Source organism: Trachurus japonicus, chromosome 5 (genome assembly GCF_045865225.1).
Source record: "Trachurus japonicus isolate A0001 chromosome 5, Traja_1.0".
Lineage (NCBI taxonomy): Eukaryota > Metazoa > Chordata > Actinopteri > Carangiformes > Carangidae > Trachurus > Trachurus japonicus.
This window is the reverse complement of record NC_140911.1, coordinates 88037-101731: the sequence shown is the minus strand read 5'-3', so window position 1 is coordinate 101731 and position 13695 is coordinate 88037. Positions and strand designations below refer to the sequence as shown.

Below are 13695 nucleotides of genomic sequence, written 5' to 3'. Positions count from 1 at the left end.
TGTATTCAGCTGAAGCTGCTGTGAATGCCTCAGGGCAACACAAAACATCTCTGGCTATTATGGGCCAAATCTGAATAAGATGTAGCACCTCACAGCCAGTGGCACATGCCAAGTGATGAAGATCTGGGAGCTGAAAGAACATGTGTTGTGTGATGAAGGATAAATAAAGGATAGATCAATTTGAAAAAAGAACATGCCCAGAATAAATTTAGTTACCTGTTTGAGCCAATGAGGTCTGTCGATCGCAACAATCAGATCACTTACAAACTGTTGGACTTGTCCCTTCATGTTGCCCCAAATCAGACTTATTTGCAGTCTTCCAACACCGAGAGCATCAAGGTGGAAGTGATCAATCCTTGTCTGAAACAAAATACAAAGCCACCCGTTGTATTGTTTTCATCATACCCATTTACTATTTTAATCCCAAGGCAGAGCAGGAAATGTTCAGTCCAGATATAGTTGCACAGAGCTTCGTTGTCGCTAGAGATACAAAACATTTACCTGCATGTGTGGTTCAATGACAATTTCATCGGAGAACAGCTGATTGTTTGGGCTATACAGGGTCCCAGTCTCTGTTTCGTGTTGTTTCCTCTCCACGACACCCATTTCAGACATGGCTGTGATGATGTTGACTGTGTTGGCCTTTGTCCTGCGGGGTGCTTCACTGGCAGCCTGTGGGTTGGAGAGGTCCGCCTTGTCGACTGTGCAAATTCTACATCTGAGAGGTCACAGTAAAAGGGATTAGAAATATAAAGATTTTGCACAATATAGACACAACAAACAACACTACACTTGTGAAGTAATAATCTAACCTCTTGTTTGCAGTTGATGACAAACAGTTGGCACAGTGGTTTGCCTGGGGCATGTCTGCATTGACTTCGCCAATTCCTCCACAAACAAACACCTCACCCCCATAGAAAGGGCAGTCTGCATAATACCCTTCCTGCAGTTTCTCTATGTATGGCGAAATGGCATCCATACACTGCTGAAATGATGTCCCTTGTTTGGAAAGAAGATAAACTTTATTTAATCCTACATAGGACACAATTTAAACAATTAAATGTTTGCATCTAAATTTAGTGACTATGCTACCTGGTTCTCCGAGGCCTATGATGCCCATATGTTCCCTTTTTGCCCCCTCTGAACGGGGCAAATTACCCAGTGAAAAGTACCCATTGGTGGAATGGTACTTCCGCCTGTACAGCCCAAACCCATCGAAATATAAATGGACGTATAGAGGGAGCACTGGTACTTCTGAAAGAAAATAAGAAACAGGCTAATTCATACATGTTCATGTTTAGCTTTATAAGTCTCACTCTTTTGATTGAACATATTATCCATATTTCTCATGTCCAGTGACCATGAGAAGTCCTACTGTACCTGTGGGGAGGTCTCTTTGTTGCTGTCCCTGACTGCAATGAGCAGGGTCACAGTTGTGACCTTGCAGCGGAGCAGTAAGCAGCAACAGAGCGCAACAGAGCCAAGTTTTTCCAAGTTTTCAGATAACTTGCAGAAACTAAGAAAAGGAGAAAAACAAAAGTGAGAGGAAATGGGGAGAACTAAAAACAACGAACAGGCCGAAGCTGACCCAGTGCTGGACGCTATAAACGACGGCCTGGCGGCGATGAGAGAGGAGCTGAGAAGCAAAACCAGAGAAGCATGGATGGGCTGAAAGCCAAGCTGAAAGATATAAAGAGGAAGATGGAACCTCTCCAAAAGGTGATAGTTGAAATCAAAGAGCTCCAGGAAGAAAATGCAAAAAAAGACCAGCTTCTAAAGGAGATGGGAATCAGAATGGAGGAGATGGACCAGCAAGGAAGACTCAACGAGGTGATTGTGACTGGTCTCAAGATCAGGCATCAAACCTACGCAAGGGCGGCTGCGGCTGCAGCCGGCCAATCTGAAGAATCGGATATCAAATCTGTGGAGAAGCAGGTGTCTGAGTTCCTGGCTGGCAAAGATATCGTTGTGGATTTCAACAATGTGGAAGTATGTCACCTCTTACCCCGGAGGAAAGATGCTGGAACACGAGCTGTCGTGCTGAGATTCACCAACAGAAAATACAAGACTGCACTGCTGAAGCACGGCAAGAAGCTCAAAGGCTCGGACGTCTACATCAATGAGAATCTCACCAAAAAGAATGCTGGCATCGCCAGAAAAGCCCGCCAACTAAAGAGGGGGGCAAGATTCAACACACCTGGACGGCAAACTGCAGAATCTACATCAAAACGAATGGATCATCATCAGAAGAAGTCCAAACAATGCAAATCAGGAGTGAGGACGAGCTGGAGAAATTCAACAATTAAGGTATGGCTCATGAACACTCCATAACTTCAACACAGCAAAGCACAAGGGTTCTTACACAGACTGAAAAGATGATGGAAATATCAGAGAGGATTGCTGAACTTGAAAGTGTGGAGCTGATTATAAATCAAGATGTGAACCATACCTTAACAGACCCCAATGAAGGAATTGACCCGGATAATCACTTTTACCTTAACATGACTGAGAAATGCCAGTATTACACTGAAGATCAATACAATGAGAGCATTGGGATGGATGGGAAACTGTCTCTAATTCACTTCAACAGCAGGAGTCTATACACCAACTTTGACCACATCAAGGAATACCTACAACACATCAAATATCACTTCAACATCATTGCGGTGTCGGAAACATGGATTAATGAAGACAAAGGTGCGGATTTTTTCCTGGATGGATATAAACTTGTTTGTGTTAACAGAAGAAGCAAAGGTGGAGGAGGAGTGGCCCTATTCATTGACAATGACATCAAGTATGAGACTGTACAAAATATGTCTAAAGCTGTTGACCACTTAATGGAATGTGTGACAATTGAAATATGTGTGACAAATGGTAAAAATATAGTTGTAAGCTGTGTTTACAGAGCACCAGATTCAAAAATAGAAGATTTCAATGAATGTTTGGGAGAAATATTCTCAGAAACTAGCCAAAAAAGGGTTTTTATCTGTGGTGATGTAAATATTGACTTGCTCAATCCAAAACAAAACACGATAATCGATGAGTTCATTAATACGATGTATTCAATGGGGTTACAACCTCTCATCACACGCCCTAGTAGGATCACAACACACAGTGCTACTCTAATTGATAATATTTTTATTAACGTTAACGACATAACAAGAGGACTCCTGATAAATGATATAAGTGACCACCTACCAATCTTTGCTATCTATGACTGGAAACACACTGCGAGACAGACACCGAGCAAAAACACATACATTAGAGTCAGGACCGAAGAAGGAATGAATACTTTGAAAAATGAACTACTGAGGCAAAACTGGAACAATGTTTACAATGAAACAGATGTGAATTATGCATATGACTCCTTTTTGCAAATATTTAAAACACTGTATGACAGACACTGTCCTATGAAAAAAAAACACACAAATCAGAAGAAGGAGGGGAAACCATGGCTCACAAAACCATTGATAAATGCCTGCAGGAAGAAAAACACTCTGTACAGACAGTTCCTGAAATTAAGAACGACCCAGTCAGAAGTAAAATACAAAAGGTATAGAAACAAACTACATAGCATTCTAAATGAACGCAAGAAAGAATATTACAGTAATCTCCTAGCAGGAAACATGAATCATACTAAAAAACTATGGGATATTCTAAACAACTGACTAATAACAAAAGGGCAAAACCTAGCTACCCTCCATACTTCAACTATAACAACATGCAGGAAGATAATCCGGGAGTCATAACAAATAGATTCAACCAGTTTTTTGTAAATATTGGGCCAGAGCTAGCCAAGGACATTCCTGACTCACCCCTGCACACTGTAAACCCAGATTTTGATTTGACTCAACAGGTTGAGTTCATGTTACTTAAATGTGTCCAATTTATTGACATTACTAGTTAATTCTGATTTAGGTGAACTTTTTCAAGCCCATTCTTATAGTAATTGTGATTTTAAGTCCAATCAATGTGTGTTACTCAAACAAGCTGAGTTTATTACTTAAACCTGTGTCATTTCTTTACATTAATTAATAATTCTGAGTAAACTGTAGTTTTTAAATAATCCCCCCCCCCACACACACACACAGCCTCAGCTCAGTCTCTCCCTCCTCATAAACGGGCATCACTGTGTGAGTGACGAACGTGTCCGATGAGAAAAAAGAAAAAACAGCGACCGGAGCGCTGGAATGGGTGTGTCTCGGTTCTGCCATTTCATTGGCTACACAAGTTCGTGTCTCAGAGTGTCGCGGTTTCGGTTTGAGCTCAGACAACTAAATATGATAAAGTTTTGCTTGTTTGAGACGCATTGACGTCACCAACAGTCACCACCCGCCAAAATTCTAGTTAATACCAGTTTTGTCAAACTGAGCGAGTGAGACGGTTAGCTGAGCGGCCAGACAACTGAACCTGTGAACCAGACACCTGAGCCTGAACCAGACACCTGAGCCTGTGAACGAGCTACCCAACTCCACCACGGACCACAGTCCAGCAAACGTCCAGGTAAGTTTGCGCAGAAGCTTTCTATTTTCAGAGTAAATTGTAAGACAGGAGTCACGAGCCCGCCCGGCCCCGGTCATAACAATTGAATTGAGCTTTGCCCCGACGTGTCTGGCGAGTCCGCCGCGGTATCCCTCGGTCGTTACAGTCCGCATTTGTTCCCCCTGGAGGCCCCCACGAAGACAGAGCAGACATGGGCGGCGCAAAGCTAAAGTTTAATGACCGGACTGCTCAGCTAGAAGTCTTTATGTTAGTCTGCTTTTAACATTACACGGAGCTGATGTGTCGGCTCGACTATGACACTTCTTTTCTGTTGCAGTTGAACTGAGACGGTGGTGAAGCAGCTAGCTTAGCCATTGAGCTACAAACATCCTGGTAAGTTGGTGCACACTAACTCACATTCGGCTATTAGCTTTATTTTCTTGATTTATTTGGGGGGGTTTTTTGTTAGTTGGCCATTAGTCCCACTCTTAGCTGCCATGCGTCTTAAAGGTTTTATTATTTAGTTAATTCTGTGGCTATTGTGTTCATCTGGAGAGCCAATTTCAAATTGTTATTTTCAGAAGCTTTACACTGTTAGCTAACTGTCATTTTTCCTTAGCTCATCTAACTGTAGGGCAGATATGGTGGTCTCTGCAGGATCCTGCTCAGGTCTCCCTGAGTTTAGGCAGATCACACACATCGTTGCAGTTCATACAGAAATCATGTTTGTGTGCAGAGTAATGAGTGCATGGTACCACGAGCACCTTAGATCATATGAAGTTTGCTACCCTGATGTAACCGTGCCCCTGTGTGTGGTACTGCTGTCAGAGCTTAACGATGTTTTCCCCCTTTCCGCATACAGAATAAGTGGGAAACTAATGGTGACTCTCAAACGTTATATTCTGTGCTGAACAATCTCTCTCTTTCTCCCCAGATGGCAGCACAGCAGCGAATGCTTGTGAGAGTTATCCTCTCTGAAGCAGACATAAGGAAGGTGGAACTGAAGACAAAGCCTGACACAGTTGAGCATTTGATTGGCTCCCTTAAAGATGCTCTTCAAATAAACTATAGCTTCAGCTTACAGTTTAAAGATCCCAATTTTGATAACGAACTGTGCAATCTAACAGAGATTTCAGAGCTGCCTGAGCGACCCACTCTTAAAATCATTCCAGTTCTTACTCTTGTGGAGGTGCCCATCCCAGGGTTAACATCAAGTGAAGAACTAAGCGACACACACAGCCAGACAGACACAGACATCCTCTCCGACTCCTCTCAGGAAAGGCAACGCCAGTGGCCAGAGGAATTCGATCTGCATATACCAAAATTTTCTGTGGATGTCGAGTACAGGCTGCGTCAAGCAAATCTGCTCCATCTCAAGGATGGATCGCACCTCATTCCGTCAAAGGAGCTCAAACACGACATCCTGGAGAGGCTGGCTGAGACCATATATGCCTTGAAAGCATATCCAACAAATGCAGAATTTGAAGCTGTTGCCTCAGCTCTGGTGCGAGCACACCCATGTCTCAAAGAGCAAGGATCAGTGTCAGGCTGGAGCGGTTGGAAAAACAGCTTGAAATTTAAGATGGGTAATTACAGAACAAAAATGCGTCAGCTGGGTCACCGTGATGTCACCGTGAACAGCGGGAAACAAGGAAAACACTCTCCTGGTGGAGACCCACCGAACAAGAGCATAAAAAAGCCAAGGAGAGGAGAGGTGAACTATTTACCAGATTACCCAGACGGACAAGATGACTCCAGCCTTGAGGATGCGCGACTGCTCATTGTGGAGGAAATGAAAAAGAAAATCCGAAATGGAGTCCTCATCAAACAAAAAATGGATGTCACATTCGCTCTGCGAAGAAATGAGGTTGTAAAGGAAAAGCCGGAGATCAACGAGATACGTCAACGTTGGCCAGCTCTATTCACTGAACACCAGGTAGGCCTATATATTTTTCTCATATGTTGTATTTTGTGGAACTGCTCTGTTGCATAAAAAGATCACAAACTCATTTGAACATGAACATGTTTTATTTGTATTTTTACGTTTCAGGTGTGTCTGGAGTTCAGCAGGGTGGCTGGCAAGAGCCTGAAAAATGAGTTCTATGAGGCCCTTGACCATCACAGTCCCAGACTCATAGAAATTTTTAAGGCAAAGAGGGGGCTCACAGGGCAGGTGTTGGCTGACCTGATGCGACAAACAAAGGTTAGTTGATTTTAAATCTATATTTATGTCTTAGAAAACAGTCTGAGTTTGAAAGAACACACATGTAAATAAATGTACTGGTAATGCAAGCTATCCTGTTTGCAGGTGCTTTCTTTTCCTTGACATTTAGTAGCCTATATAGCCTAATGGAGTTGACGAAACTAACTCCTCAGTCCTAAGAGTAATTAATTACCATCCATTACATTAGTTTGTCAGGTTTTGCTACTGTAGCTGATCTGTAGATGAGGATGCAAATAACTACCTGATGAGTGAACAGGTGGGGTCCAGTATGTAAATGATTTTGCTGTGTGTTATTGATTATGTGTGTGCACATCGTGTTCAGGGTAACACATGGACCCTATTTTAAGTGTGTGATGTCCTCTCTGCCCTCTCAATCCACCAGGCTTCGGATGTGACAGAAGTCAGATGCTTGGTCCTCAGGGGTCTTCCTGTCATTCTCGGCGATGATCCATCCACCTTCTTCAAGGCCTGCTTTGTAAGCAACTTTGATTTTTCTTTTTCTTTTTTATCTCCTCTCCTCCTTTCCCCCTCCCTTGCTACCCCCATTCTCTACCTCCCCTCCTCTCTCCCTACTATACGTATTATTTTAGGGTGTGCATGTGTTAATAGTTTTTTTTTTTTTTAATTGTTTCTGTTGTTTGAAAAAAAACTTATCTGGAAGAGGCAAACTCCAAAATTGTGACCTTTGTTCACTCCAGATCATTTGTGGATGCCTATTGCATCTGTCCTGAGTGATTTTCTGTAGCGGTCACTGCACTGGGCGGTGGGTGGACATTGAACAGGGCAGACATGTGGGCTGTGTACCTATTTTCGGCTTTTTTTTTTTTTTTTTTTTTGCCTTTTATTTGATAGTGATGACAGTAGAGATAGACAGGAAATGGGGAGGCAGAGAGAGGGGGAATGACACGCAGGAAAGGTCTGCCCGACGCGGGATACGAACCGGGGACGCCTGCGGCGAGGACTGTAGCCTCTACATGGGGCGGCCGCTCTACCCACTGCGCCACGCACCGCCGTGGGCTGTGTACCTATTGAGGCTGTTTGCAGCACTATATGTTGTCATGGTGATGTGACGGTGCCCTATTCTTTCTTTCAGGATGTTAATGATGAGGGAGGTTCGTACAGTGATGTGCCAGTGGGGATCCTTTGCCGTGAACCGGAAAACATCACTCCACACACGCAGTCCCTTCACCACAATGCATTTATCAACACTTTATACAGCTTAAGTCTATATCCTAAAATCACCAGACCCAGCCGCATTACTTCGCATAGTGCCTCACTCATTGATAATATCTTCACTAATCAAATAGATAATGACACAGTGAGCGGACTGTTAGTTTGTGATATCAGTGACCATTTGCCTGTTTTTACAACTTACAACAACAGCCACATGAATAACCAACAGGATAACAAACTACAATATAGAAGGGTTAGGACAGAAGAGTCTATGGTTAAATTAAGAAATGATTTGCTAGCTCAAGACTGGGAACGAATATATAAAGAAAATTACTGCAACAAAGCATATGATGAATTCTTAAAATTTTTTTGTGTATTCTATGATAAAAAATTGTCCAATCAAACAATATAGAAAAAAACAAAATCATAAAGATAATCAGTGGATCACAAAGGGACTTCAAAACGCTTGTAAAAAGAAAAATACATTATATAGAGAATTTCTAAAACATCGAACAGCAGAAGCTAAAAACAAATATACAATAGATTGATTTATAAATTGGAGCAATATGGGATCAGGGGGGTTGCCTTGAATTGGGTGGGAAGTTATTTGAGAAACAGGCAGCAATATGTGAAGATGGGAGACTGTTCGTCAGAATGTCTGGATATTGCATGTGGTGTCCCCTAGGGGTCAGTGTTGGGACCCAAACTCTTTGTCCTATATATTAATGACATCTGTAATGTGTCTAGTCTAGTTAAATGTATTTTATTTGCAGATGACGCAAACATTTTTTGTTCTGGTGAAAATTTGCAGCAACTTTTGGATGTCATCACTTCAGAGTTAAGTAAAATTAAAAAATGGTTTGACAAGAATAAATTATCACTAAATCTGAACAAAACAAAAATCATGTTATTTGGAAACTGTAAAATACACAATCAAATACAGGTACAAATAGATGGTGTAAATATTGAAAGAGTAAATGAAAACTAGAAAATGTCCTCTCGGGAAATTTTGAATGGGCCACGGGAGCTACTGCGGGTTGTGCCATCTCTGTCAACATGGGAATCAAACCCACGATCTTAAGGTCAAGACAGAGCTGATCAGACAGACACATGATCATCTTTCTATAAGCACTGATATGGAGGAGCTGTAACCACATTAGGTTACGTGTGTGTGTGTGTGTGTGTGTGTGTGTGTGTGTGTGTGTGTGTGTGTATTTGTGTGTGTGTAATCACATGAAGCTGGCTCTAGAGTCTGTGTGTGTGTGTGTGTGTGACTGACTTGACACATAGTTAGTTAGTAGCTGCATCCTGTGTCAGTCTGATTTAGCTGTGTCTGTGTTTATAAACATTTAAACGAGCGCCAGGTGGATTGTTTATGAAGTTAACGAGCTCTGGCCTGAGGATCAAAGAGGTTACCACGGCGATAGGGGCCCCCGCAGGCTGAGACAGACAGAAACGTGGAGAAAAAGAGCCATTTTCTGCCTCTGCACCGGTCTCACATTTAGGCTTAGGGTGAGAAAACGGTAACTCCTATCAGAACAAAACACAGATCACATTGCTCTAAGGATTTCCTGAAAATTTTCTAGTTTCTACAGTAAATATTTTGGCGACGCTGGCAGTTTTAAAACATCAGGCCGTTCTGCTCCTCTCAGAAAATATTTGTATTGGACTCAATGAGGAGCAGAGACAGACGTGGCCGCACTTAGAGGCTCAGAGTTTAAATTCTGTAAGTCTCTCTGATATTTTGAGCAGATTAAGAGATCAAGGATGAGCTCGTCTACAACCGTGGCCGAAATTATGTGTGTAGAGTGTAAATTGTGGCCGTTTGGATAGAGAAAAATTCTGGAGTTTTTCTGGCATCTCTCCCACTCTAACCGATGACATCACCCACTCTGACACGAACATTCCGTCCAATACACACCCATTATAATCTCATAATTTCTCCAAAAATGATCATGGTCATTGATCATGGATTGATCAAAAACTATATGACCTATCTAAACGTGGAGTGATACGCCAATACACAAGACTTGTGTCTACTGTTTAAAGTTTAAATGGAGTCTCTTGGTGAAAGTATGCCTGAGCAGTAGACGTTTGTTAAACTCCAATGATTGGTCTTTTTCGCTCTTTTTTTTCCGCCCGTCCCATAGACTTCAATGCAAAATTTTGAGCAGTTTGAGTGTGTGTGGCTGGCTGCGTTGTGTTTCACTGCTGTCTCCCAAGCAGCTAGCCTATTAGCGCTACCTGGAGCAACAACAACAGTCGCTGCGCGAGTCAGACGTTACGCACGTGAGACACACACCGACCGACCGCGCACATGCATAGACTCAAGCGCACATGTCGCGGACATCGTCAAACTTCTCACACTGTTAAAAAAAAAAACGACTGTTGTGTTGTGTGACGGCAGATACAGAACCAGGTAGGCCTATTTATTTAAGGGACAAAGAGCGAGGTGAGCCGAGGGAGGGAGGTAGGGGTGTGTGTGTGTGTGTGTGTGTGTGTGTGTGTGTGTGTGTGTGTTGACTTATGCATAGTGAAATAAAGAGCTACTGTGGTATTATCATACAGTGAGCAGGGCCATTGCTAGGAATTCTGGGCCCCCTGAAAGAATACTAAAGTCGGCCCCTGACTTTTCCACTTTTTTTAAACTACGTATTATCATTGATTTTTTATTTAGCCTACTTTGTTTTGATGCTAATGCAGCATTACTATGAGTATTAGTCAGGGTCTTATGCAGAAAAATTCAGTCGTACAAAGATTAGACCACTGGGTTTTTTTTGTGGGCCCTAGTACTGGGCGCTGGGCCCCTAGAATTATCATCCCCTTTCTCCCCTGTACAACGGTCCCGACAGTGTGAGTTTGATATCATGATATGTCTTACAATACTGCAGTGAATATCATAGGCTTGTTATTGAGGTATTGTAATACGAGGGATGTAACGATATGAAAATCTCATCCCTAGTACAGCACAAAGAGCAGAAAAATAGTGGGATGATACAGTTTCTCTACAGTAAAATTAAACGTGAGTGAAGAAATAGAGCATTTTCTAAATAAATATTTTATGTGGTGGTACCGTTCCGTTCAAAATCAAGACAAATTACAGTACAAATACCACAATTGTAGGCTACACTTGCAAAATGGTGGCGGATAAAAACATTGACTGGCAGGTAAAATTTAGAATCCCCCCCCCCCCCATCGTTCATGTGGCAGTCACTTTACCTTGGACCATGTGGGAAAGTGGGTAAAACCCATTTTTCCATTTGCGTTTATTGTGAAGTTGGTCTTAAATTTCATTTCAAGTGGCATTAAAAAAGTCTTAAAAAGTCTTAAATTTAACTTTACTTAAGCTGCAGGAACCCTGTGGATGTTGAGAGCCTGCCCCAAGCCATGTACATTGTCTTCAGTTTGACCTATGCACTTCATCTCAACTACCCAAAGTACATGAAGAACACTTTTGATTTTTTTCAACAGGTACTTCTGAGCTTAGGTAAGACAGATCTGAAACCTAAACTTCAAACACTCAAGAATCAGCTTGTAATGTAAGATCCAGAATCCCCTCTTCCCAAGTCAAATGTGAGGTTTTTGTTGTTGATGTTGTTGTTTTTATAAATTAGCAGAAAAGAAAAAAGACAGTAATAATATTCTTCAACATTTGTTAGTTGCAACTTTTGAAGGGAAGGGAAGAGAAGAGAGAGGGTAAGGAGAGAAGGACAGATTTTAAAAAAAAATGTTATATTAGGGTTAGAGAAAGCATGGGGGGTTGTGAGGAGGGGTGAGTGTGGACTCCAAGTGGGTATCTACTGTCATTTTTATTTAGGTATCTGCTCTGTTATTTTTTTCACCCTCCCGTTCTCTCTTTTTTCATTCTCACACACTTTTTTGTTCTTCCATGGATATTTGTTATTTGTAAATGTAAAGATGCCAGTGTTCAGCAGGGCTGAGTTTTATCTTGCCAATTCGTCAGCCAAATTTGAAAAGGCGATTTGAATTTGAAAGTACAGTATTGTAATAATTGGAGGTACTGTAAAGAGGAAGAGAGCTGTATTGTACTAGTTTGTGAGGCAGATTTTTTTTCTGTTCATGCCATCACTGAGGAATCTACAGCTTTGGCCAGGTCATGGCTTTGTTTTTGAAAAAAAGATATGCTGAATTAAAAAAATTGTATCAATGTAATGTTGCAGTTTTATTTATGTATTTTACATGGCTCTATTGATTGAAAGACATATTTTGAGTTTCAGGGACTAAAACATTTAAGTTTGGTCAATTAGAATACACAATTTAGTTGAATTGGTAATTGAGTAATGTTTACTAAACAAACTGAGTTAAATAAATGGGTGGGGAATGATTGTTTAAACTAAGTATCTTAAGTTACTGTAACTTGGTTATTAGTACATTCAACTTAAATGTTCTATTCCATTCCATTACGAGCTTCAAGTACATTGAACGTAGTCCAGTTCACTTACTCAACTAATGCTTCATTACTTAAAAAATTTAAGGCGAGTTACCTTGATTTTTTTTAAGTAGAGTCTACTTATCTGGGTTTACAGTGCACTGGGACCACTTTGATAAGGACGGAGACAGAAACCCCAGCTCAATGTTTCTCACACCAGTGAAGGCCACAGAGATTACACACCTGGTCAACAAGTGCGTAGCAAAAACATCTACTGATATTAACGACTTTGACATGAGGTTAATCAAAAAACTTTTACCAGGTACACTGTAAACCCAGATTTTTTTCTAATTAAACTTTCTGAGTGATCATGACTTATTCTTTTATGTTTTTGAAAAATCTGCTATCATTACTAAAAAACATTAGTCTTTTGTACTATTTAGCTGAAATATTCATTGCACTAATCATGTTTAGTAGAGATAACTTGGTATGTTTAAGTTTCATAAAAAAGGGGAGGGGCCTAATTCAAACACCTGCCTGGTCACATGACTAGGCCAGCGTAACGGCAAAGATAATCGGTCCTTGGTAACTGACGGTGAGTCTACGGGGCTCTACACCTGGCAGGAGGAGCACAGGCATGGCAGCAGACGGTACCCTGACCAGGATGCTTCTTACTCCAAGTGGAACGGTTAGTATGTAAAATAACTACTGTAGCCTAGTTATCTTTGTGGGAACTTGGATATAACTTGTTTGCGTAGCTTTTTTCTGTGTAGGCTAATGTTACTGTTTGAACCTGTGTATGGTGTTAATGCATGCTCATGTTAGCTTAGTGTTAACAGTCTGAGGAGGCTCACATAGCGGCGTGCGCGACTTATTTCCGTCAATTTACACGGTAGGAAAGCGGTTGAACCGCTGTCGGGGCAGAGAGGTGTAGCAGGGCTGCTGCTGTGGAGGTGTTTATGTTGTGGACACCGCGAGCTGCGCGCAGCCATTGATCCACTCGGCCGCTGCCGCTCTCTTTTCTTCTCTCACTCACTCTCTCACACACCTTGTTTACATGCCGGTCTCCCCTATAACACAGACGTCGGTTCGGTTCTATTACTTTATTGTATTTAACAGCGACATTGCTGAGCTGAGTTGTTGAGCTAAATGTTTTCTTGTTTTCTATTTTTACAGATCCTTATGCTGTGACGATGCTGTGGAAATGTAAGTATTATGAGTTTGTGTGGAAAAAAGTGGTTACCTCCTTGAGTTATTTCTATCCAAGAGAGGGAATGTTGGACAGTTTCTGAACAGATTTCACATCAGACCAGTGCTTGTCATACACATTATGTAGGCTACTTGGCTACTCATATCTGCTTCTTTATAAATTGTGTTATTCAATCCAATCATGCTTGGTTGGTTAAACTTATCATTAGGCCTATTT

The 13695-nt window shown here is 41.6% G+C and overlaps 1 protein-coding gene across 1 annotated transcript; it reads left to right on the top strand.

Annotated features, from left to right (window-relative positions):
- The first annotated feature begins 5164 nt into the window (after positions 1–5164).
- On the top strand, positions 5165–13460 carry LOC146986690 (sterile alpha motif domain-containing protein 3-like). The gene is made up of 5 exons (XM_085777854.1): positions 5165–6418; positions 6533–6685; positions 7089–7181; positions 7800–8024; positions 13446–13460. Exons 1-5 carry the CDS (start codon positions 5417–5419, stop codon positions 13458–13460), a joined length of 1488 nt encoding a protein of 495 aa, XP_085633980.1. The 5' UTR covers positions 5165–5416.
- Positions 13461–13695: the final 235 nt, after the last annotated feature.